The 27,891-nt window shown below is 39.3% G+C and overlaps 1 protein-coding gene and 1 non-coding gene across 6 annotated transcripts in view; both read right to left on the reverse strand.

Annotated features, from left to right (window-relative positions):
• RBM6 (RNA binding motif protein 6) overlaps positions 1-27,891 on the reverse strand; it is an 83,965-nt gene that overhangs the window by 13,809 nt on the left and 42,265 nt on the right. For 4 of the 5 annotated variants that reach the window (XM_065933653.1, XM_065933654.1, XM_065933655.1 and 1 more), the window contains one exon: positions 2,966-3,040. In XM_065933653.1, the coding sequence (XP_065789725.1) occupies positions 2,966-3,040 (75 nt within the window). Of the gene's footprint in view, positions 1-2,965; positions 3,041-3,998; positions 4,166-27,891 lie in introns of all 5 variants that reach the window. The other variant, XM_065933658.1, reaches the window with a different exon arrangement.
• TRNAG-UCC (transfer RNA glycine (anticodon UCC)) lies at positions 5,622-5,694 on the reverse strand. The gene has a single exon. It is a non-coding gene; the product is annotated as a tRNA-Gly (tRNA).

Consider the following 27,891-nt stretch of genomic DNA (forward strand, 5'->3'; position numbering starts at 1 on the left):
AATAAACAATACATGTGCATTATAGCTAATAATGGAAACAGATGGGGGAAAATCAATGAACACCCAGGACTGATCTCCTTTAGGATGGACTGGTTGGATCTCCTTGCAGTCCAAGGGACTCTCAAGAGTCTTCTCTAATACCACTAGTCATTAGGGAACTGCAAATCAGCATCACGATCATGATGATGAAATACTATTTCACAGCCACTCAGTTCAGTTCAGTTCAATCGCTCAGTCATGTCTGACTCTTTGCGACACCATGAATCGCAGCACGCCAGGCCTCCCTGTCCATCACAAATTCCCGGAGTTTTCTCAAACACACGTCCATCGAGTCGGTGATGCCATCCAGCCATCTCATCCTCTGTTGTCCCCTTCTCCTCCTGCCCCCAATCCCTCCCAGCATCAGGGTCTTTTCCAATGAGTCAACTCTTCACATGAGGTGGTCAAAGTATTGGAGTTTCAGCTTCAGCATCAGTCCTTCCAATGAAAACTCAGGACTGATCTGCTTTAGGATGGACTGGTTGGATCTCCTTGCAGTCCAAGGGACTCTCAAGAGTCTTCTCCAACACCACAGTTCAAAAGCATCAATTCTTCGGCACTCAGCTGTCTTCACAGTCCAACTCTCACATCCATACATGACCACTGGAAAAACCACAGCCTTGACCAGATGGACTTTTGTTGGCAAAGTAATGTCTCTGTTTTTTAATATGCTATCTAGGTTGGTCATAACTTTCCTTCCAAGGAGTAAGCGTCTTTTAATTTCATGGCTGCAATCACCATTTGCAGTGATTTTGGAGCCCAAAAAGTAAAGTCTGACACTGTTTCCCCATTTCCCATGAAGTGATGGGACCAGATGCCATGATCTTAGTTTTCTGAATGCTGAGCTTTAAGTAAACTTTTTCACTCTCCTCTTTCACTTTCATCAAGAGGCTCTTTAGTTCTTCTTCACTTTCTGCCATAAGGGTGGTGTCATCTGCATATCTGAGATTATTGATATTTCTCCCGGCAATCTTGATTCCAGCTTGTGCTTCACCTAGCCCAGCGTTTCTCATGATGTACTCTGCATATAAGTTAAATAAGCAGGGTGACAATATACAGCTTTGACGTACTTCTTTTCCTATTTGGAACCAGTCTGCTGTTCCATGTCCAGTTCTAACTGTTACTTCCTGACCTGCATATAGGTTTCTCAAGAGGAAGGTCAGATGGTCTGGTATGCCCATCTCTTTCATAATTTCCCACAGTTTATTGTGATCCACACAGTCAAAGGCTTTGGCATAGTCAATAAAGCAGAAATATACGTTTTTCTGGAACTCTCTTGTTTTTCAATGATCCTGCGAATGTTGGCAATTTGATCTCTGGTTCCTCTGCCTTTTCTAAAACCAGCTTGAACATCTGGAAGTTCACAGTTCATGTATTGCTGAAGCCTGGCTTGGAGAACTGGTGGTCGTTAAACAGTTTGATGGCTACTACCAAAAAAAAAAAAAAAAAAAAGGCGGGGGGGGGGGGCTGTTGGGAGGCAAGAAAATAACAAATGTTGGCAAGGATGTGGAAAAACTGGAACCCTTAAGACACTGTTGATGGGAATGTAAACTGTGCAGCTGCTTTCTGTGAAAAGAGTTTAGTAACTCCTCAAAGAGTTAAAACATGAAAGTACTATATGACCCAACAATTCTACTCTTGGGCATAAACCCAAAAGAAGTGAAAACAGGTTTTCAAACAAAAACTTGTACCTAAATATTCATGGTATTCTTATTGTCAATAGCTAAGAAATGGAAACAGTGCAAATGTCCATTGTCTGATGAATAAACAAAACGTGGCATATCCATTTATTATTCAGCCATAAAAATAAATGAAATACTGATACACATCACAACATAGATGAACCCTGAAAACAATGTAAGTGAAAGAAGGCAGACAAAAGGTCAAATAATACATGGTTCTACTTACATGAAATGTTCAAAATAGGCACATTCACAGAGATATAAACAGAACAGTGATTTCCAGAAACTGAATGAAAGGGGAATGGGGAATGACTGTTTAAAAGATATGGGGTTTCCTTCAGGGTGAAGAAAAAGTTCTAGAAATTAGTGTTGGTGATTGCACTTCACTGTGAAAGTACTGAAGGCTACTGAATTACATGCTTTAAAATGGTTAAAACAGCAAACTTTAATGTTATGTTTAGTTCATCACCATTTAAAAAATAATTAAATATCTTTCTAAATTGACAGCTTATGGTGTATATCCATGAACTATGAATGCTTCGGTTAATGACAACTATATCTATTCAAGTTGTATTTCAAAATGTCAAGCTAAAGCCACTATTTAATTTTATCAAGTTCTACAATACTTTTAGTGAATCTTGGTTCAGAGACTTTACAGACTTTTCAAACTTACTTTTGAAACGAAATAGCGTGATGAAAAATGATAAAATGTATGTTCACACTCATTTGTAATCAAACTGGACATCTAAAAAGAGTATAGCCTAAAATCTTTAAATATACCATTCAAGAAGAATATGAAGTTAAACAGAGGACAAATACTACGTTACCTGCAGTTCTATATCCTTGGAAACCCCTGAATATCTGAAAAAAATGTATACCTCTCATAAATCCAGCCTCTGTATATAGGTTTTTTGAAACATTAATAAATCGTCTTTAACTACTCCCAGGAAAGGTAACTGGGGGTAGGCTTTAAATCAAGGGACTGTCTTTCTTTCAGTTCAAAATCAACAAAAACATGGCATATGTCCCTGGGAAAAGGTCTCCATCTACAGGTCTTGAATCCTCTATGGCCACAGGCAGTAGCTGGGATGACCTTGCCCTGACCTCCAGTTCATTTGAAGTGAACCAAGAAAGAAGAACGTTGCCCTTGGCAATGTATAATACACCACGCAGCATTCTAGGAAATGTGGAGGAACTGTGACACTGGATCCTTACTTCTAAAGAGAGGAATTCTGGATACTCACCCATTTGCAGTACCAAAAGTCCAGGCTTGGTACATACTCGAGCGTGACCTCTTTGTCATGGATCATTAGAGTTCCCTGTGAAGACAAAGACAGAGCCATCAACATTAACCCTTGGAGAAATGAAGAGACAGGAAGGCACAGAGAGCCTTTCCAGTCCCTCAAGCTGAAACATTTTACGAAGAGTGAGCTTATTATTCATGGACAAAAGTAAATGGCTGTTAAAAGCCACAGTCTTAGGGCAGTGTCTGCTGGCAGAGCAAGCTTAAGCTTAGGGAAAGGGAGTGGGAAAAGGCGAGATCGGTCTTCGGCCTTGGCTCCGGTAGGTTGGGGGTGCTGTCTTGGGGCAGGTTAGGCCCGGTCTATTCCTCCAGAGGTCATATAATCCCAGTAAGTCCCCCACCTGGCTAGGGAGCTAGCACACTATCAAGAAGCAAACTCCTGCCTTCTCAGCACAGAGGCACAGGAGCCCTCATAATTTCCTTCTTTGCCATGGCTAGCTCAAATCCCTGTGGTAAGGTAGTAAGGGTTCTTCACTTTGGTGCCTGAAAACTTTTCTTTTTTTTGTAATACTGCTGCGTAGCAAAAGCACCAAAAGAAAGAGATAAAACACTGAAGACAGGAAGGAAAAGAGGACTGTGAAAGCTTCACAGCAGGTCACATCCTTAGAGCAGGAAACTGAGTGGCTGGTGGTGGTGGTGGTGGTGGTGGCTGCAACGGCGGCAGCAGCGTCACTGCGGCTTGGACCCTTCGGAGTGAGCTGGCCGTGAGAAGTGAGGAGCAACCGCTGGCAAGTGAGCACTTTGGGAAAGTCTGGCACAGGAACAGGTGGGGAAAAGGGGTTCAACAAGCCTGCAGTTACAGAGCTCCTTTGCCTCTGCATTTTGGACAAGACACGAATTCTTTCACACCAAGAAATGAAATAAATTTTGCTTAATAATCAACACTAGACAGCTGATAGGTGTTAGAGCAGAGGGAAAAAAAAATCTCTGCCTAATGACAAGGGACCCTCACCCACACTTGCAAGTGAACTAACCGAGGATGCGACTCTGGAACTAGCCCCTGCGCTGTGTTCATTCTCCGCCCTCTAGGGTCCTCTGTGTCTCCTCAGACAGGGCTCTGAGTTATACAAGGCATTTCTTTGCAATTGGACCTCAGTTTCTTGCTTGAATCCATACATCTGTCAAATAATGCTTTACCTCTCTGCTTTTCACACCAAAAGAGTCAAGAGAAATACACAGAATAAAATTATTGTCTTGTCAAAACAAAACAAAAAAAAAAAACAAAACAAAAAACAAACCTGCCCACCTACCTAGGTCTTAGAATCTGGTGTCTAAGAAACTGTTTCATGGTTTGCTCTCAAGACCAAAGGATGATGATAACAAAAATTTGCTAACCAACTTGAAGTGCTTACACAGAGCCAAAGATTAAGTGTGTTGTTATATTCTTTAACCTCTAAATGATCCCATGATCATTCTCTCCACTTCACAGATGAGGAAACATGCTCAGAGAGGCAAGGTTACCTAGCTCATCAAAGGCAGAGTCAGATTAACTTCTAGGGCTGTAGATAAGTGACTACAGGCTGCACTTGGCAACTCCTGCTCACTCTGAGGGTTAGGTAAGCTGCCCTATCTAGGAGGAGCCAATCTAGGAAAGAGAGACAGCTGTGCAGACAGGGAGGGTCAGGGGATTATCACTCTGCCAAGCCCTATCATATAGGAGGTTGGTCAAGATGGTATCCTTCCATTCAGAGGCAGTATGTCATTTAAGTCATTTAAGAGTATGGACTCTCGGTCAAGTTCCCTAAATTTGTATCCTGCCTCCACTCCATGACCTTCAGCAAAGGTCCTTAACTTCTCTGAGCTTCAGTTTCCTCTATTTGTAAAGTAGGAATAACAGTATGTATACAAGGTGGTTATGAAGATGAATTAATTCATGTCAAGTGCTTAGCATGGGATATAGTTAGGCTTAATAAGTGTACTTCTCACTTGTTTGTCAGGGGTTAATATTTCACACCCCATTTCAATCTGTTGAAAGACTAAGCTTTAACAAGGGCAGGGTCGCTGCCTATCAGAACCTGTATTTTTATGACAGCCTTTAGTGTTAGTTTTCAATTGCTGGACCATATCTGATCAACCAGGCTAAATCTTGCAGGTCTTTTGTTATCAGTAGTCAGCCCACTACTTAGTACAGAATAGGAACTTAATAAGCATTTATGGAATGAAAAAAAAGACTTGAATGCATCCAACTATGCCTGGAAGACTGGAGTGCTCAGCACACAGTAGCTCTGGAGGAAGGTTCTGCTGTCATAGTGCACATCTACACACCCGTCCATAAAACATGTGGGATGCTATTTGAACAGTGAACGTGCCAGCAGAACAAGGCACTACTGTGCATGCAGTCAGTTGCAAACTCTGATTTCACCACTTGGAGGCATCAGTAGATTCAGGAATTCCTAAGGCAAGGAGCACATTCTACTTCTCAGATAACAAATACTGATGGATGTTCCAGGAGCCTCTGAGGACTTTCTGTCAAGGGTAGGGAACTCCCCCTGCTAGGAGTACTCATAGGGGATCAATTGGAGATCACCCTCAACCCGTGTTACAAAGGTCATGTATAGTTTTGTTCTGGCTGCACTGCAGAGCTTATAGGATCCAAGTTCCCTGGCCAGGGATTAAACCTGTGCCCACTGCAATGGAAGCACAGAGTTCTAACCACTGGACCACCAGGGAATTCCCCATGCACCATCTCTTGTTTCTCAGGGTCCTCTATCTACAACTAAGATGGCCCTTTCTTTTCCATCTGCACATGGCTAGCTATAAGGCTATCAGAGACCATTGCTAAGGAATACAAAGTGGTTGTGAAAGCCATCACTGTTGAAAAACAGTCAACTGTTTGAATAAGAATAAAGAGACATGGAAAAAACTCAAATGGCTGACTTATGATCTGATTCCCCAGTTGCTATCATACATCAGCGGCTCTGATATACCAAGCACAGGCATGACACATGCTGTATTCCCCCCATGCCTGTCAGGTCTTTTCTTTGGGTTTCATAGAGTCAAGATCTGCCAGTGTCTCCAGTCAAGATCTGTGGGGAGTTGGGTAGGATGATTTCATCACTGTTAGGTTGTCCACATTTCATTGTCTAATACCTACCATTTTCATTCACACACTAGAAATTTTATTAATCATCTGAATTAGTGGGTTGTTTATTAAGGCCCCTGAAGCAACCCCATGAAGACTGCAAGTCTGATTAACCACATCTGGCTCCTAAAGATGTACCACCATATATTTGAAAGTAAAACCAAAGACATCCACCCCCTTTCTCAGTTGTTGGAGATTAAATTAGATTAAAACCTGCTTGAGTCCTCCTATGCCAAAAGCCCTCACTTGACAAAGTCACACAGATGTGTTCCCCAGTATATCTTAATGTGAAGCTGCAAGGACTGAGAGAGAATCAAACTTCTGAACAGCAAACCGAGTCCTTGCTCTCCACCTCAGGGACACTGGAGAGTATCATAATCTGTGCCTGAGGGCTGCTAAATTCAACATGCACATTTCCATTTCCCTTTTCATCTGCTGCTTTTGGAGACTTGATAACTCCATTTTGTGACCTGTGAAAAGAACTTGGGTCAGAGAATTGAGACTCTATCTTAAGTTTTAGCTGGTTTATAACCAAGCCCAAGGATTCTTAAGGTACTAGGAGGTTCAGGAGAAAATGGAAATGAAAGAACATTTCTGGCAGCAGCTCTGTGTCTTTGTTGAAGGTTTCCCACAAGCACAGTCACAGTTCTACTTTGTACTGAGAATACGGCTGCTGTGTGACATAACAGGTCATCCCATTGAAGAACAGAGAGAGACAGGCAGGATCAAAGGCAGGGGGAAAGTATGTGAGTCTTGTGAATACAACTTACACTGAAAAATCAGCAAGCCCTTTTTGTAGATTTGTGCTTCTTCCAAGTACACGATGGGAGAATCAGGTTAGTGGTGGCTGAAAACTCGTACTATCAGAGATAGTAATCTTTATTCACAAAGCAATTATAGTTTACAAAGACATTCTTCACGAATGTCATCTTGATTGATCCTTGCAAACAGGGGATATATAAAATCTATTTCCACATGGGAAAGTATGACTGAGATACAGAGCATCCTGTTCAGGATTATAGAGCTAGTTAGCAATATACATGGGACCGAACAGCAGGTTTTCTCTTCATCTTGCTTTTCTTTGTTTTTAAACTTCCAGAGTGTCAGCTAACTCTTAACACTTGCCATACCACCGAGATGACTTCTGATGAAAAAGTGCATACGCTAGCGTCTAAAGAAATTCACAGGCAATGGCACCATAGGAATTTTTAGAGAAACTGTCACAAAGATCCTGATAGTGTTGCCGATCCTCCAAACTGGCCTGGCTCAAGGTATTCTTAATGTGATTAAAGCACCTACGATTACTTTAGGCTCTGTGTCTAAGACAAAGATAGCTGCTAACCGGTACACTACAAGGAATTATAATGACAACAATCAAATGGACCTGCAGAAAGAATAAATCAGGAGGAACAAAATAACAGGCTTAACACAGATGTACAGTCGTCTCTTGATAACCATCGGAGACTGATTCTGGGACCCCATGGATACCACAATCCAAGGATGCTGCAGTCTGGGACAAATGGTGTAGTAGAGCTGGCCCTCTGTGTCTACGGATGCAGACCTGTGCATGTGGAGGGCTGATTATATGTCATTCACCTCAGTATAAAAGGGAAGCTTTTTGCAGAAATCTTTTGCAAAGCAGTTAGACTCATTCTTTCCGGTACAAGGATATTGTAACAGCTCAAATATCTTGTAAAACTAAGTATTCTCAAAGGCCAAAACCAAAAGGAGACAGAAAGAGGAAAGGACAGGAAGGAAGGAGAGGCCAAGAATCCTGATGGAACTACACAGAATGCTTTGTGACAACCTTAGCTTGGTCTACTGACTCCCGGGTACCCTCTGCTTAGAATGGCCTTCCACCTGACAGGAGTCGACTTGCCCCCTGAGCAAGCATGAGGTGAGGTTCTGAAGGGAACTCCGCTAGAAACAGAATCAAACTTGAGGGTCCAAATAAGACTGAGGAGCAAGGAGACAGTGCCCTCTGGGCAGCGACTTAGCTTGATATCCTTTCTTGTCCAGGTGAAAGCACAACAAACATGCTTTCTAAAATGTTCCTTAATAATACTACTTTACTACCTGACCAATTTACCTGTCATTTCCTAAAAGGAAACAATTTGTATTATGCTAAAACTAAAACCTTATTTGCTTCTAGCTAACAGAATCCAACAACATATTAAAAAGATCATATATCATGACCAAGTGAGCTTCATCCCAGGATTCTTTAATATCCGCAAATCAATGTAATACACCACATTAACAAATTGAAAGATAAAAACCATATGATTATCTCAATAGATGCAGAAAAAGCCTTTGACAAAATTCAACATCCATTTATGATAAAAACTTTCCAGAAAAGCAGGAATAGAAGGAACATACCTCAACTAATAAAAGCTATATATGACAAACCCACAGCAAACATTATCTTCAATGGTGAAAAATAGAAAGCATTTCCCTTAAAGTCAGGAACAAGACAGGGTGCCCACTCTCACCACTACTATTCAACATAGTTTTGGAACTTTTGGCCACAGCAATCAGAGCAGAAAAAGAAATAAAAGGAATCCAGATAAGAAAAGAAGTAAAACTCTCACTGTTTGCAGATGACATGATCCTCTACATAGAAAACCCTGAAGATTCTACCAGAAAATTACTAGAGCTAATCAATGAATATAGTAAAGTTGCAGGATATACAATTAACACACAGAAATCCCTTGCATTCCTATACACTAACAATGAGAAAACAGAAAGAGAAATTAAGGAAATAATACCATTCACCATTGCAACAAAAACAATAAAATACTTAGGAGTATATCTACCTAAAGAAACAAAAGACATATATATATATAGAAAACTATAAAACACTGATGAAAGAAATCAAAGAGGACACAAATAGATGGAGAAATATATCATGTTCATGGATTGGAAGAATCAATATTGTGAAAATGAGTATACTACCCAAAGCAATCTATAGATTCAATGCAATCCCTATCAAGCTACCAACGGTATTCTTCACACAAACTAGAAAAATTAATTTCACAATTTGTATGGAAAAACAAAAAACCTCGAATAGCCAGAGCAATCTTGAGAAAGAAGAATGGGACTGGAGGAATCAACCTGTCTGACTTCAGGCTCTACTACAAAGCCACAGTCATCAAGACAGTATGGTACTGGCACAAAGACAGAAATATAGATCAATGGAACAAAACAGAAAGCCCAGAGATAAACCCACATACCTATGGACACCTTATCTTCAACAACGGAGGCAAGAATATACAATGGAAAAAAGACAACCTCTTTAACAAGTGGTGCTGGGAAAACTGGTCAACCACTTGTAAAAGAATGAAACTAGAACACTTTCTAACACCACACACAAAAATAAACTCAAAATGGATTAAAGATCTAAATGTAAGACCAGAAACTATAAAACTCCTAGAGGAGAACATAGGCAAAACACTCTCTGACATAAATCACAGCAAGATCCTCTATGACCCACCTCCCAGAATATTGGAAATAAAAGCAAAAATAAACAAATGGAACCTAATTAAACTTAAAAGCTTTTGCACAATAAAGGAAACTATATAAGCAAGGTGAAAAAACAGCCCTCAGATTGGGAGAAAATAATAGCAAACAAAGCAACAGACAAAGCATTAATCTCAAAAATATACAAGCAACTCCTGAAGCTCAATTCCAGAAAAATAAATGACCCAATCAAACAATGGGCCAAAGAATTAAACAGACATTTCTCCAAAGAAGACATACAGATGGCTAACAAACACATGAAAAGATGCTCAACATCACTCATTATCAGAGAAATGTAAATCAAAACCACAAAGAGGTACCATTACATGCCAGTCAGGATGGCTGCTATCCAAAAGTCTACAAGCAATAAATACTGGAGAGGGTGTGGAGAAAAGGGAACCCTCTTACACTGTTGGTGGGAATGCAAACTAGTACAGTCACTATGGAGGACAGTGTGGAGATTCCTTAAAAAACTGGAAATAGAACTGCCATATGACCCAGCAATCCCACTGCTGGGCATACACACCAAGGAAACCAGAACTGAAAGAGACACGTGTACCCCAATGTTCATCGCAGCACTGTTTACAATAGCCAGGACATGGAAGCAACCTAGATGCCCATCAGCAGATGAACGGACAAAAAAGCTATGGTACATATACACAATGGAATATTACTCAGTCATTAAAAAGAATACATTTGAATCAGTTTTAATGAGATGGATGAGACTGCAGCCCATTATACAGAATGAAAGAAGCCAGAAAGATAAACACCAATACAGTATACTAACACATATATATGGAATTTAGAAAGATGGTAACAATAACCCTATAGGCAAGACAGAAAAAGAGGCACAGATGTACAGAACAGACTTTTGGACTCTATGGGAGGAGGCAAGGGTGGGATGATCTGAGAGAACAGCATTGAAACATGTATATTATCAAGTGTGAAACAGATCGCCAGTCCAGGTTGGATGCATGAGGTAAGTGCTCAGGGTTGGTGCACTGGGATGACCCAGAAGATGGGATGAGAAGGGAGGTGGGAGAGGGGTTCAGGATGGGGAACACATGTAAATCCATGGCTGATTCATGTCAATGTATGGCAAAAACCACTACAATACTGTAGTTAGCCTCCAACTAATAAATGAAAAAAAAAATTTAAAAAAAAAACAAAAACCCACCTTATTTGTGTTCTCTGAAGCCATATAGCTAAGACTGTGTTTCACTGAGCCCCTCGACCAGGCTCAGCCTCAGTGGAAGTAAAGTCTCAATACAAACTCTGCTCCTGGAACACAACACAGGCCCTAACACAGGCATCTGGTGCTGTGAATACAAATCGCCCACTCCGCCACCACTCCCTGCCATTCTGTGGATTTTAAAGTGAGATCTCAGTCCCTCCAGAGAATGCCTCTGTCACTGTCAAAGAAAATCAGTGATCTGCAGTTTTGGAGATGATGTCATAAATTTAGCTCCAGGAAGACTTAGGAAGAAATCAACTTGTCTACCAGGGAATATGAGACTCTCCCATTCTGAGTCATCTGAGGCAAAAACAAAGAGGCAAAGTATAAACAAACAAATAAATGAAAAAATCAAATAAATTAAATGATCAAAACAGCCAAAAGTCTTTTCTTTCCTTGTTAGAAGATGAGGCTTATTACTGCCAGGCAGATGCGGCACTCAGCAAATTCCTTCACCACAAAGAAATGATTTACAAGCTCCAGCTAACAGTACTGAGAATAAAAACAACTACGAACCACTAAGATGCAAATCATTTTTGAAACTTTCAGTTTGTTCTAATTTTGCATGGTTTAGAATAATGTTTCAGCCAATATTTATAAAGACCTCAGTTAAGATTTCCCTGATTAATCAATTATTAATTTCCAAATGAAGATATGACCTAGATCTTTGTAGAAGAGGATATCAGGTTTGAACATAGCTTACTGATGGCTCAGAATTCCTTTCAGAATTCAGGCTTCCATAACCTCCATTTTATTCTTTCATATTCTGAGATAACTACTGTTCTAGTTTCCCTGGCTCCTTTCTTCTGGGAAAAGTGGACCCTAGGGCTTCCCTGGTGGTCCAGTGGTTGAGAATCTGTCTGCCAGTGCAGAGGACACAGGTTCAATCCCTGGTCTGGGAAGATCCCACATACCATGGAGCAACTAAGCCCGTGAGCCACCACTACTGAAGCCCGCACACCCAGAGCCTGTGCTCCGCAACAAGAGAAGCCACCGCAACGAGAACCCCATACACCGCAAGGAAGAGCAGCCCCCCCATCCCACAACTAGAGAAAGCCCACGTACAGCAAGGAAGACCCAGAACAGCCAAAAATAAATAAGCAAATCTTTAAAAAAAAAAAAAAAGAAAAGTGGACCCTAAATTCAACATATACTCAAGCTTCATTGTCTAGGTCTCTAAACGGAGTCACTGTAGGGGAGGAAAAAGGAAGTTTCTAAAGTCACTGTGGAAAATATAAAGCTTATTTTGTTTTGTTTGCTGAATAACATTCAAACCACTTCTCTCATTTCTTTTTCTTTCAGAGCTGACAACTGGAGGTAGCAGGAACAGCCAAGAGAGTAGATAAGGCCCACAAGTCCTAAGACACTGCACAGGCCACACAGCTGAGCCCACCACAAAAGCCGTACAATGTTCCCCTGGCGTCCCCCGAAGAATCAGCAGCAGCTATTCTTCCGGCCTCACCAATGAAAAGAGATTATTTCTCCTGGCTCTTTATCTCCAACCTCCCACCCAAGAACCTTAGCTCTCTCGAAAGCAGTCTCTATTAGCCTCTCTGGCTTCAACGTCGTGGGCTCAGACATTTCAGAGAACCCAGCTGACATACTTTCTGCAGAAACAGGACCTTGAAAAGATGAATAAAATACAAAGCTGCCAGATTTCTGAACACACACTGTTCAACTGCAGGGAAGCAACCACCCACCATTCTTTATTTCTTAGTCAAAAAGCCACAGACCCAGTGCCATACTGACAGAAGCAACAAGACCAACAATGCAAGCTTCAAGTCAGAGAAGGTTTATTGGGACAGGATCCTTCACTCTTTTAGATCTACTCCTTCTCACATGCAAATAACACGGAATTATCAAACTTCAGCCCCTAATAAAAATAAGGGATGGCTTTCTACATGGAAGACGTGCCCACGTTAAATTGGTCCATACTGAGGAAGCAACATCTGCTAACCTGTAATGTCATGGCTGCTACCGCAGCAGATATGTCTAGAGGATAAAGGAATGATCTCTGCACAGGGCAGAAATCCAGGAGCCTGGGAGGAGACAAAGCCGGGAAGTCTCTAACACTATCCCAGCTAGAGGTACTATCAAGTGCTACAAAGGCACAGCCTCCGGCCATCAAGAAACCCTCCTGCTCAAACCTGTATGCGCTAGAACTCTAACACACACTTAACCTTTGGATGCCTTGAAATATTCTCAAGACCTAAGGATACACCATCTAGAATACTAAAAGGTATCCCTTTTATTTGACGATCACCAGAATAACCAAGATAAGTGATCATATAAATAAAAATTTCTCTTTTTAAGAAAAACTGGAGGAAAAACATATTAAAAAGGGGAGAGGTTTGAGCAGTGTCAGGAAGCATCCTGAAGTTTCCAGCACACAGAAGAGCAGGAATGTCGAGATTTTTTAGGATAGTTCCGACTTTGTGTTTTGTCCTGTAAAAAGGCAATGCACACTAGTTTGAAGTTTAGGAAGGTAGTCAACATTACGACACAGCTGGCTCCTTTCCAAAATATTTCAGTTCAGTATACTGAGATCATTTTTTCTTGCGGGAAGACTTTTAGAATTTTACAGATTAAAAATGCCGTTAACCTTTTCCCTACTGCCTCCTCATCCCCCAAAATCTGTAGCTATGTTTTCAGTATTCAAGAGCAGCTATTTCCTCACAGCAGATGAAATATGGGGGGGGTTTAGTAGTGAACAAAATCTAGCAATGCTCTCATGAAGATTATTTTTTCATGATTATTTTTCAAAGCACGAGAACAACAAACAAGTACCATTTTAAACAAATAAGGAACATATATCTTGACCTGAAATTCTTATCAGGAGAAACACACACTGGAAAGTGTTTTTTACTAATGCCAGAAGTGAAGAGAGACAAAGGGAGTGAGAAAGTTTATGCTAAGAGGTCAACTGTGTGACAGTTCACCGCATATAAAATGTACTGTGAGCAGCACATACAGTGGACAAAGCTGGATGTGACCCAGAGAGAAGAAAATGATAAACCACACTTAAGTGAGAAAGCCAGCAATAAGTAAGATCAAGATATATATATATATATATATATATATATATATATTTTTTTTTTAATAACATGAGCCTGGCAGAAATGTTAGCGCCTTCAGGGGAGGGAGCATTCTATTTCTGCCCTCTATAAATCATACAGTTTACAAATAGTAAGTCATAGAACAACTCATACAGAAAGGCTATACCCAAAGCTGCCTAGTTAAAATATGGTCTTTATCATGCTCTAACTTCTCTAGCTTATGAATTCAAATATTAGACACTAATATTAGACAATCTGGATAGGCCTATATCTACTAAAGAAATTATAATCTTTAATAATCTCCCAAACTGAATGCACCAGGCCCTGATGAGTTCACTAATGAAGCCTACCAAACATTTAAGGTGATTATACTAATTTTCTACGGTCTCCTCCAGAACACAGAAGTAGAGCAAACACTTCCTAATTCATTCTGTGCAGCAGGGTGCTGTGCTGAGTCCCTTCAGTCATGTCCGACTCTTTGCGACCCTATGCCCCAGTGTCTATTAGCTACTATTTAGTGTCATTTAGCTACCATTGAGACACTAATATCAACACTGTTTATGCCACAGTGTCTATTTAGCTACTAGGCCTCGGTCTATGTGACATTTAAAAAAATACAAAACAGAAGTGTACATTTTAATATTTATTCATATATTTTATTATTGTTTAGTATTTTTATTATTAGGATAATTTTATTATTTGGATAATTATTTTATTAATAGCATTTTATTATTCATAATTTTTAAATTATTAGGATAAAGTCTGAAAAAAACAGGTTTCATACATGACCTAAAAGAATTTAGAATCTGGTTCTTAGCCTGGAAAATTATGAGACTCGGAGTAGTCTCCCAATGACTATTTGCTTCCTTTTTCTTGGAAGCAAATCCTTGATTTTTAACTGGGTACACGGCTGCCTGGAATAAGAATTTTCCCAATGTCCCTGTAGTTAAGTGAAGCTGTAACTAAATTCGAAAAAATTGGACATAAGCAGAAATAGTACTTGCAGAGTTCAGGAAGCATTCATTCTTAAAGGAGGAACCATGTCCATTTTCATCCTTTCGTCTTTACCACTGGTCGGCAAGTCAAAGTGATGGCCAATACCCAAGACGCCACCTTGGACAATCAGGTTGCAGCCACACGTTGAGGATGACAGGGTTACACAACGAAAAGAGCCTGAATCCCTGACAATCATACCACCCTAAGAACACCTGGATGGCTCAGACTTCCTTATGTTAAAGAGAAATAAATCAACTCAATTTAAGCCATGCTTAATTCTAGTTTTGTGAGTGAGTTTTTTGGTGAGTTTTGTCACTCACCAAATCTAATCCTAACTGATGTAGATGCTTTTGGACATTATTGGTGATAGGCAGAGGGAGGTATTATTCTGCCCCAAAGACTAAGACTTAAAAAAAAAAAAAAAGTGAAAACTAGTTAAATAGTGGAACAAAAGATACAAAAAGTTAACAATGAAAAAAACGATGTTTATATTCTGCCAGGTACCAGTACTGAATCTCTATCAGTAACCTAAAGATCCTGCTGTCAACTTCACACTCAACAAGCATCTTCACCTCTCCCTTCCCAATGCCTTCCTTTTCCAGATGTTTACTTTGTGTTCAAGGTACTACCGTTCTTCTAACCTGAGTGGCCTCTAAGTCTGCTCTCTCATCCCTCTGTCCAATATCCAGTGTTACCAAACCTTAGACAGTCTTCTTTCAAGCCTAACTTTTTCATTACATACCTGCTCCCAGCCCCTAGTGGAGGCCATCATCTCCTCACATCTCAATTTCTGCTCCAGATTCTAACAAACTTTTTACTCTGCAGTTTCTCCCCTCTAGTCAAGTCTATATTTTATTATACGAAGAGTTTCCCTATAGTGTCATTCCTGTGGTTCCCTCGTGTTTTTAAAGACTAAATGTAAGGCCCTTGACAACCTACTTTGCACTTTCCAAGCTCTTCCTTTCACTACTTCTTGGAGTACGACAAACAAGATGTGGTGATCTCTGTTAGAACACCAATACTATATTACTATCTGCTACCAAACATAATAGGGTAGAAACGTAACAGAAGTACCAGAATCTGGCAGGTCAAGAGGTGACTCAAGTTGGGAGGATAAGAGCCCTCTAACTGTGCACAAACACAAAAAGATCACTAAAGGCTTATGAAGAAGGAACAGTCAGAAACCCCACTTTCAGTGTGCATTACCATACGGAAACAAATATCTAGCACATTATGTGCTGCCAGTTCAGTTCAGTCACTAAGTTGTGTCCAACTGCAACCCCATGGACTGCAGCATGCCAGGCTTCCCTGCCCATCACCAACTTCCGGAGCTTGCTCAAATTCATGTCCATCAAGTCGGTGACATCATCCAATCATCTTATCCTCTGTCATCCCCTTCTCCTCCTGCCTTCAATTTTTCCCAGCATCAGGGTCTTTTCCAATGAGTCAGTTCTTTGCATCAGGTGGCCAAAGTACTGGAGCTTCAGTTTCAGCATCAGTTCTTCCAATGAACATTCAGGACTGATTTCCTTTAGTTTTGACTGGTGTGATCTCCTTGCAGTCCAAAGGACTCTCAAGAATCTTCTCCAACACAGTTCAAAAGCATCAATTTTTCAGTGCTCAGCCTTCTTTATGGTCCAACTCTCATATCCATATATTGGAAAAACCAAAGCTTTGACTAGACGGACCTTTGTCGGCAAAGTCATGTCTCTGCTTTCTAATATGTTGTCTAGGTTAGTCATGGCTTTTCTTCCAAGGAGCAAGCGTCTTTTAATTTCATGGCTGCAGTCACCCTCTGTAGTGATTCTGGAGCCCATGAAAATAAAGTCTGTCACTGTTTCCATTGTTTCCCCATCTATTTGCCACGAAGTGATGGGACCGGATGCCACAATCTTAGTTTTTTGAATGCTGGGTTTTAAGCAAGCTTTTTCACTCTCCTCTTTCACCTTCATCAAGAGGCTCTTTAGTTCCTCTTTGTTTTCTGCCATAAGCGTGGTGTCATCTGCAAATCTGAGGTTACTGATATTTCTCCTAACAATCATGATTCCGAGCTCAGTACTATCTTGAAATTACCTAAGCACATGCCTGACAACACAGAGTCCCGTTCATCCCAAGTACTCAAGAGAAACAAGAGGCAGTTTCCTAGGCAAGGCACCCAAACTCATGTTCTCTGACCTTAAAGAGATCCAGTTAAGCTGAGAAATATGATAGGAATAAATTCAAATGTTTCTATGAGCTGTTTTTCTTCCAGTTCATAGTGAATTCATGCATTGCTCTGGATTCACAGTGCACAAGAATCAAGTTAAAAAAGAAGAAAGAAAAACACCTTTACTCTATACCTTTAAACTAAGATACCTCAGGAACTATTAAAGAAAAAAAAGTTGACTCTGAGCAGGAGAACCTGTAAGGAATGAAAAGAAGAAAACTGACTGTTCAACTGAAATTTCTGGATATGCTCAAAACCAACTAACAAAGGCTGATCCACGTCCAGGGCAGCAAGTGCTGAAAAAACAAAAACTAATTTGGGAAAATCCAAAATGGCAGTATGAATGCCCAAGGCATCTAAGACAAAACTGAAACTCGGTCGTTGGAACTGTGAGTACTCCATATTTTCAATACCACACCACTCCAATATGGAGCCTAATCCATTAGGAGAAAGCGCTTGGAAAAACAACAGCAACAGCAAAAAGCCCTAGCATTTCCACTCCTAGACATATACCCAAGAGAACTGAAATTTGTTTATACAAAAACCTGTACATAAATGTTCATTTATGACATAAATGAACTTATCTACGAAACAAAAACAGACTCACACACATAGAGAACAGACTTACGGTTGCAGGAGTGGGGGGAGGATGGATTGAGTGTATGAGATTAACAGATGCAAATTATTATATAGAGAACAGATCAACAACAAGGTCCTACTGTGCAGCACAGAGAACTCTATTCAACACACCATACTGGCAAATGATATGAAAAACTGTATGTATAACAGAATCACTTTGCTGTACAATAGAACTGACACGGCACTGCAAATCAACTGTCCGTCAATTAACAAACTTTAAGGAGATACACCACATTCTGAATCTGTGAATAATGCTACTGTGGGGAAGTCTATCCTAAGCCAGGAGTACTTTCTGTCATGAAACCACAATAATCAATCAATAATCAATCGGTCCTGTACATGAATTTGAATACTTGTTTTAATAAAAATGCTATCTAATATTTTATTTTTGAGATTATAACCCTGGAATAATCACTGAAACTGTGTTAAATTTCTTTGCTTTCTTAAAAAAAAGGGAGGGGGTGGGGATTTTCTTTTCTGAGAGATAATTCTTGGGAAACACCAGGTCATATTCAGGTAGTATACTTGTTTTCAGCATTTCAAAAATTCTAATAAATATCCCATATATATCTACCTTAAGACTAGACAGGGTGAATAAGGTGTCCTGTTGCTTTTCCACTTCTAGCTGAGTATGTACGTATCAGGAACCAACAATTTACAAAAGAAAAAACTAGTAATCAAATATAAAAACATTCTATTTCACTAATAACCTAAGACAAAATTAAATCATTCCCTTCTTTGCTATACTGGTAACATATTTAAAAAATTATGAAATATTCCAAACACATAGAAAAGTAGATAATACAATAACAAATATTCATGCACCACTATTCAATACAAATATTTTGTTCTTAACACTTTGCACCCATTGGGACACAGGAAAGACAGGGACTCTCAAATACTGTTGGTAAAAAAATAAATAAATTGGGAAATTTCTGGGTGGCAATTTGACTAAATTTATTAAGTCATAAAATATGCTTACCTCTTAATCTGGCCAGTCTACTTGGGGGAATTAACTTAGAGAAGTAATTAAGGATGTGTGACTATTTAGCCACAAGAACATTCATCATAGCATTCCTTAATAAAATAAAGAAGCAATCTCAAAGTATCAAATGAAGCACTAGTTAAATCATGGTAACCTATACTATGGAGCATTATAAAGTCATTAAAAGTAATGTGAGAAAAATGTATTTAATGACAAGGAAGTGGGTCCACAATACTTGAAGTGAAAATGTTATAAAATCAAGTGCTCAAGATTATCCTACAGAAGGAATGGCAACCCACTCCAGTATTCTTGCCTGGGAAGTCCCATGGACAAAGGAGCTTGGAGGGTTACAGTCAATGGGGTCACAACTGAGCAACTAAACAAGATAATCCTACTTTGTAAATACAAAGGTTATAGATGACATGTGCACAGGAAAATCTGGAAGGGCACACATCAAAATAACAGTAATAATCTATTCAATGATCATAGACTATTTTATCCAAAAACAGAAAAATAACACATTCTTCTGAAGCTCAGATGGAACATTCACTAGTATAGACAGCATTCTGAGCCAAAAAAACAAAAAAACACCTTAACACTTTTATTTTTTTACCTTAACACTTTTAAAACAGAAATCATACAATGTATGTTCTAAGATCACAACAGAATAAAACTAGAAATCAATAACCTAAAGACAGCTGTAAAATCTCCAAACATTTGGAGATTAATTAACACATTTCTAAATAACAAATGGGTCAAAGAAGAAAAACCTCTCAAGAGAACTTTTTTAAATTTGAAACTAAATGAAGCTGAAAACACAACTTTTTAAAATTTGTAGGATGCAGAGAAAAGCAAGCAGTGCTCAGAATGAAACTTATAGCACCGAACGCACATAACAGGAAAAAATGAAGATCTAAAACTTAATAATCTCAACTTCCACCTTCGAAAACTACCAGAAGAACAAGTTAAATCCGAAGGAAGCAAAGGAAATAAAAATCAGCGCAGAAATCAACAATATTGAAAATAGAAAATTCACAGAGAAATATCAATGAAACCAACAGCTGGGATTTTTAAAATATCACTAAAACAGAAAAATACCTAACCAGACTAAAAAAAGAGAAACATATATTAGGGTGATGGTGGCCTCATAGAATGAGTTTGGAAATTTGCCTTCTTCTGCAATTTTCTGGAAGAGTTTGAGTAAGATAGGTGTTAGCTCTTCTCTAAATTTTTGGAAGAATTCAGCTGTGAAGCCATCTGGTCTTGGGCTTTTGTTTGCTGGAAGATTTCTGATTACAGTTTTGATTTCTATGCTTGTGATGGGTCTGTTAAGATCTTCTATTTCTTCCTGGTTCAGTTTTGGAAAGTAATACTTTTCTAAGAATTTGTCCATTTCTTCCAAGTTGTCCATTTTATTGGCATATAGCTGCTGGTAGTAGTCTCTTATGATCCTTTGTATTTCAGAGTTGTCTGTTGTGATCTCTCCATTTTCATTTCTAATTTAGTTGATTTGGTTCTTCTCCTTTTGTTTCTTGATGAGTTTGGCTAATGGTTTGTCAATTTTATTTATCTTTTCAAAAAACCAGCTTTTAGATTTGTTGATTTTTGCTATGGTCTCTTTTGTTTCTTTTGCATTTATTTCTGCCCTAATTTTTAAGATTTCTTTCCTTCTACTAACCCTGGGGTTCTTCATTTCTTCCTTCTCTAGTTGCTTTAGGTGTAGAGTTAGGTTATTTATTTGACTTTTTTCTTGTTTCTTGAGGTAAGCTATGGGAGAAGGTGAGGGTGGGATGTTCTGAGAGAATAGCATTGAAACAAGTATACTATCAAGGGTGAAACAGATCACCAGCCCAGGTTGAATGCATCAGACAAGTGCTCAGGGATGGTGCACTGGGAAGACCCAGAGGGATGGGATAGGGAGGGAGGTGGGAGGGAGTATCGGGATGGGGAACACATGTAAATCCATGGCTGATTCATGTCAATGTATGGCAAAAACCATTACTGTAAAGTAATTAGACTCTAACTAATAAAAATAAATGGGAAAAAAAAAAGCAGAAAACAAACAAACAAAAGTTGTTAAAAACCGAAAAAAAAGAGAGAAACATAAACTATTAACATAAAAAAATGAAATAGAGGCCATCAACATTGATTTCATGGACACTAAAAGGATAACAAAGAAATATATGAATAATTCCATGACCACAATTTGATAACCTTGATGAAAAAGGACCAATTCTAGAAAAACACAATTTGCCAAAACTCACACAAGGTGAAAAAAACAATCTGGATAGGCCTATACCTACTAAAGAAATTATAATCTTTAATAATCTCCCAAACTGAATGCACCAGGCCCTGACGAGTTCACTAATGAAGCCTACCAAACATTTCAGGTGATTATACTAATTTTCTACAGTCTCCTCCAGAACACAGAAGTAGAGCAAACACTTCCTAATTCATTCTGTGCAGCAGGGTGCTGTGCTGAGTCCCTTCAGTCATGTCCGACTCTTTGCAACCCTCTGGACTGATCCTGCCAAGCTCCTCTGATCATGGGGTTCTCCAGGCAAGAATACTGAAGTAGGTTGCCATGCTCTCCTGCAGGGGGTTTTCCCAACCCAGGGATTGAACTCGCATCTCCTGCAGCTCCTACACTGCAGGCAGATTCTTAACCGCTGAGCCACCATGGAAGCCCTCCGTGCAGCATACATCACCCTACTATTAAAACTAGACAAAGACATTACAAGTAAAGAACCAGTATGGCCCATCAATGTAGATGTAAAAACTGTCAACAAAATACAAGCAAATCAAATACAATAATGTATCAAAAGAATTATATATTGCAACCAACTGGTTACAACAAGTATCCAATGCAAGGTTGGTTCAACTGAAAAATCAATTAATATAATCCATCCTAACATGCTTAAAAAAAAATACAGTCATATCAACAGATGCAGAAAAAGCATTTACAAAATTTAACAGTCATTCATGATAAAAACTCTCAGCAGAATTAGATGGGAACCTTCTCTTCTTGCAAAAGAACAACAGGGGTGGAGTGAGGGTGGGGGAGAACCTTAGAGCTGGCAAATAAACTTATGAAAAGATGTTCACATCCTATGTCATCAGAGAAATACAAATTAAAATGAGTTACCACTACACAGGGCTTTCCAGATGGTTTAGTGGTAAAGAAGCCACCTGCCAATGGAGGAGATGCCAGAGATGCAGGTTTGATCCCCTGGAAGAGGAAATGGCAACCCATTCCAGTATTCTTTCCTGGAAAATCCCATGGACAGAGGAGCCTGGCAGGCTATAGTCCGTGGAGTTGCAAAGAGTTGGACACGACTGAGAGTGCACGCGCGCGCGCGCACACACACACACACACACACACACACCACACATACATGAACAGTCCCATGGCTATTAGAATGGTCAAAATCCTGAATACTGACACCACCAAACGCCAGCGAGGATAGAATTCTCATTCATTGCTAATGGGAATGCAAAATCCTATAGCCATTCTAGAAGACAATTTGGCAGTTTCTTATAAAACTAAAAATACTCTTACCATGAGATCCAGGAATTATGCTCCTTAGTATTACCCAAATGAGTTGAAAATTTATGCCATGTAAAAACCTACACATGGATGTATTTTATAGCAGCTTTATTCATAACTGCCAAAACTTAGAAGCAATTAAGTTGTTCTTCAATGGGTGAATGAATAAACAAGCTGTGGTACATTCAGCCAATAAAGTATTACTTAGAGCTTTAAAAAAAGAGCTATCAACCCACAAAAAGACATGAAGGGATCTTCAATCCATATTACTATATGAAAGAAGCCAATGTGCAAAAAGCTACATACTATATGATCCCAACAACAGGACATTCTGGGAAAAAATATGAAGACCAAAAAAGGGATTTGCAATCTAGCAACCATTAAGGAAAGGATGAACACGTAGAACACAGCAGGTTTTCAGGTCAATGAAACAACTCTGCATGATACTATAATTACTGACACATGTCATTATAAATTGATCCAAACTCACAAATGTATAGCACCAAGAGTGAACCCTCATGCAAACTATGGACTCTGAGTTGATAATGATGTATCAGTGTTGTTTCACTGACTGTAGTAAATGTACTGCAATGGATGGTGAGAAGGGCTATGGGTGTAGTGGTGAAGGTGGGGTGCTCAATTTTTTGTGTGAACCTAAAATCGCTTTAAAAACAAAGTCTATTCAAAAGGAAAAAATGAAAAATCCACTAATTTATCTCTTTTAAAAAAACAATAAAGAGATTACTGGAGAAGTTAATGCCTTTCATTTAACTTGTGTTTTCTACTTCTTGTACAATGAAATGAATAACCACCACATAGGTGAGTGAGGTGGTGGAGACCTAACCTAACTTGAGAAAACAGTATTTTGATATATACTCTCAGGCTAAAGACAAAAAAAAACTCTACTCAAATATTGTATTCCACTTTTACAGGGGTATGAATTAGTAATTCTGAAAGTAATTTATGTATACTCTAGGATTGAGCAAATAAGTCAATATAATGTGGATGAGACCCAGGATTTTTACTTTGGCAAAAGGAATTACAAATAAGGATTGAGGTAAAGCTAGAATGAACTCTGTAATACCGGATTGGAATTGGGAAAGATAACATGATGAAATCATGTTTTTTTAAAATATATACACAGATATAAAAAAATATATATGTATATACACCATATTTTTTAGTTCTATTCACTAAAATAAAATAAAGGATATAGAATGGTTCATCCTTAGAGCAGAATTCTAACAAATGTGCAAATGTGTAAGAAATGATGGTAATAGAAAATTACTCTTAGACAAAATCCACAGTAGCAACTTTACATGCATGCACTATTAATGGATGCTAAAATTAAGTGAAAAAGGCATGCTAAGAAACAGGATATTTATATAACCTCAAAGTATATCCTCACAAAATAGTTACTAATTATAATTAATTAGTAAGTTAATTATACCTCAAATAGTAACTTTACAGTGGTGAAAGCTGCAAACACCACCTTAACCAAGTGGTCTGTTAGTATCTCTAGTAATAGAACAAAACCATGTGCTACCTGATGACATATGGGGAAAGACACACATCACTCCTGGGTTATTTTTGCTGAAAATGCATAACCTGAATTTAATCACAAGAAGACAGACAAATGCAAACTGAAAAAAGTCCCACAAAATAACTGCCAGTACTTTTCTGAAGTGTCAAGGCCATGAGAGACAAAGGAAGACTAAGAAGCTGTCACAGAGAAAAGGAGACATGTGAAGTTGCTCAGTTGTGTCGGAGTCTTTGCAACCCTTTAGACTGTAGCCTGCCAGGATCCTTGGTTCATGGGATTTTTCAGGCAAGAATACTGGAGTAGGTAGCCATTTCCTCCTCCAGGGGATCTTCCTGACTCAGGGTTCGAACCCATGTCTCCTGTGTCTCCTGCAGTGCAGGTAGATTCTTTACCGCTGAGCCATCAGGGAAGCCCCATAAAAGGACATACCACAACTCAATACAACATGTGATCCTGGATTGCATCCCAAGCCAGAAAAATGACATTAGGGGATGACTGGCAAAATCTGAAAAGCTCTTTATATTAGATAATATTATATCTATGCTAACAATGATTTTGATGACTACACTATGAAATGTTGGAGTGAAGAGTATTGGTCTTCTTTCTACTATTTTTCTACCCCCTTAAAGTCTGTGATTATTCCAAAATGAAAATTCTTGAAAATAGAACATGCTTAAACAGCCTCCTACTACTAGACTATATGGAGACATGTCCGTTTCATTCATTAATAGGCATATACCACCTAGTTCAGGCTATGGTTTTTCCAGTGGTCATGTATGGATGTGAGAGTTGGACTGTGAAGACAGCTGAGTGCTAAAGAATTGATGCTTTTGAACTGTGGTGTTGGAGAAGACTCTTGAGAGTCCCTTGGACTGCAAGGAGATCCAACCAGTCCGTCCTAAAATAGATCAGTCCTAGGTGTTCATTGGAAGGACTGACGCTGAAGGTGAAACTCCAATACTTTGGCCACCTCATGCGAAGAGTTGACTCATTGGAAAAGACCCTGATGCTGGGAGGGATTGGGAGCAGGAGGAGAAGAGGACGACAGAGGACAAGATGGCTGGATGGCATCACCGACTTGATGGACATGAGTTTGAGTGAACTCCAGGAGTTAGTGATGGACAGCAAGGCCTGGTGTGCTGTGATTCATGGGGTCGCAAAGAGTCGGAAACGACTGAGCGACTGAACTGAACCTAGTCCAGGGTCCTACACATAGAAGTGCTCAGTATTTGCCACCTTAACCAAAGCTAAAATGAGTTGTTTCTGATATATCCAATGTGACTCCAGACCAACAGTTTTTATTGCATAGTTATGTCCCATTTACAATAAAATGGTATTAAAATAAAACATATACAATATATGAATCTTTTACTTTGAGTCTCTATAACTACTTCGACATGCTGGCTCCAGGTAGAAGGCTCCGTGAAACCTTTCAAAATAAAATCAAATGAAAAGTTGATCCAAAGACTTCCAATATTTAATACACTATAACCAAGAGCAATGAAAATCAGCACTCACATTTTAAATTTTCCCTGGAAAAATGACAGTGAAATACAATCTGTTTAAGGAATTCTCAACTTCCTGGTTTTTTGAGTAGTAACTGCTGCTCTCTGGTCTAATGCTAACTAGCATACAGCCCCTCTCTGTGTATCAGGCATCCAAATGCCAGCTCTCCTACCACATAACCCTGCAATCCCACTCCTGGGCATATATCTGGAGAAAAACATGATCTGAAAGGATATATGCACCCTAATGTTACTTGCAGCTCTGTTCACAATAGCGAATACACAGAAGCACCTACATGTCCATTGACGGAGGAATGAATAAAGAAGATGTGGCACAAACACACAACGGAATGAATATTACTCAGCCATTAAAAATAATGAAATAATGCCATTTGCAGCAACATGGATGGACTACGAGAATCTCCTACCAAGTGAAATAAGTTAGAGAAGGAAAAGTATCATATGACATCCCTTATATATGGAATCTAAAGAGAAATGATACAAATGAACTTGCTTACAAAACAGAAAGAGACTCACAGACTTAGAAAAATTAGCTTATGGCTCCCCGAAGGGAAGGGATAGTTAGGGAGTTTGGGAAGGTCATGTACACATTGCTATATTCAAAATGGATAACCAATAAAGACCTGTTGTATAGCACATGGAACTTGGTCCAATGTTATGTGACAGTTTGGATGGGAGGGGAGTCTAGGCGAGAATGGATACATGTATATGTATGGCTGAGTCCCTTCACTGTTCACCTGAAACTACCACAACATTGTTAATCGGCTATACCCCAAAACAAAATAAAAAGTTTAAAGTTTGGAAAAGAAAAAAAAAAAGCCAGCTCTCTCATGGGGGAACACATTTGCGCTTTCTGTTTTGTTTTTAAAGACCTTCAAAAACCTTACAGTGTGCAGGAGTGCAAGATTTGAATCTGGCCCTATTTCCCATCCTCCAAATCTAAACCCCAAGCTCAGTCCTGCCCAGCAGGGAACCCTAGTGGAGGCACAGACAACATATCTTAAGCCCTTATCACCTTACAAAGCAACCACTCAACCCACCAAAACTTTACCTATTACTCTCCCCAACCAGAGTACCTCTAACTACCAAGCGAGGGAGTGTGACAGGAAGGTAAGTTCAGTGATGCCTCTTCAAGAGAAAAGTGTAAATCACTCAGTTGTGACTCTCTGCAACCCTATAAACTGTAGCCCGCCAGGCTCTTCTGTTCATGGAATTCTCCACGTAAGAAGAGTGGAGTGGGTTGCCATGCCCTTCTCCAGGGGATCTTCCTGACCCAGGGATTGAACCTGGGTCTCTGTCATTGCGGACAGATTCTTTACCAGCTGAGCCACCAGGGAATCATTCAAAAATCTCTGCATTCAAATGTGGCAAAATGTTAATATTTGGGGAATCGGGGTACAAAGCACACAGGAATTCTTTGTATTATTTTTGCAACTTATCTTTAAGTCTAAAATAATTTTATTTTTAATTTAAATGTATCCCTGAATAGGAATCTTAATGATTATGGTTGCATGACTTGGTAAATTTACTAAAAATCACTGAATTATACATTTAAAATGTATGAATTTTATGATACTTAAAATTATGAAAATAATAATTTTTTTCCTTGAAAGAAAAAAAAGGACCTCGGTATTCCTCTGGTACTAGAGGTCAAAGATGACAGCCACAGTGTCAATACTGCCAAAAGGAAGCCTCTGAGAAAGATACATATACACAGGGAGGGCACAGTCTCACCAGTGATTTGGCCTTCTCTACCCCCACACCTCAATTTCGGGCTTTGGTTAACAATTCCAGAAAACCAAGAAAGATCCACATTGGTACCTACAAAGCATATCTTAGAATTGGATTGGGAAGAGAAGGGGAAAGGAGGAAATAGAGGTGTTCTGAGGTAGAAAACAGATCTTAGTTCCTGGACCAGGGAATGAACCTGCATCCTCGGCACTGAAAATGCCAAGTCCTAACCACTGGACCACCAAGGAATTTCCTTTCCCTTTATTGCTGGGTGGATGCTAAAAAAGAAAGCCCACTTGACTGTACTGAGCAACTACTGTGCACAAGCCTAACAGCTGCTTCAAATGTCCACTTCAAATGTGGCTTGTTACCAATTCCATCCATCATCTTTCAGACTTTTAGCTTAAATGTTCTTCTATGGTATGTAGATACCATTAACAAAGAAATTCTTCATACATTTTAAGATCAAAGTTTTAAATCTCTAGCTTTCAGACAAACTGACAGACTACCTTTTTTGTTGTTGTTGTTAAGTGAATCTGTATTTTATTTTAGACCTAGATTCATTCCTATCAGGCTGGGACCCTGAACTAATTTCCAAGCAAAGTTTAAAGACTTTTTAAAAAACTTCATATGCCATAAAATTCACTCTTTCATAGTACCTTGTACAATTCAATGAGTTTTAGTATATTCACAAGGTTGGTCAACCATCACCACCATCTAATACTAGAACCCTTTTACCACCTCAAAAAGAGACCCTATCACCCATTAGCAGTCACTCACTCTTCCCTCTTGCTTTCCCCCTCTTT

This window comes from Muntiacus reevesi, chromosome 4, assembly GCF_963930625.1.
Source record: "Muntiacus reevesi chromosome 4, mMunRee1.1, whole genome shotgun sequence".
In the NCBI taxonomy this organism is placed as follows: Eukaryota; Metazoa; Chordata; class Mammalia; order Artiodactyla; family Cervidae; genus Muntiacus; species Muntiacus reevesi.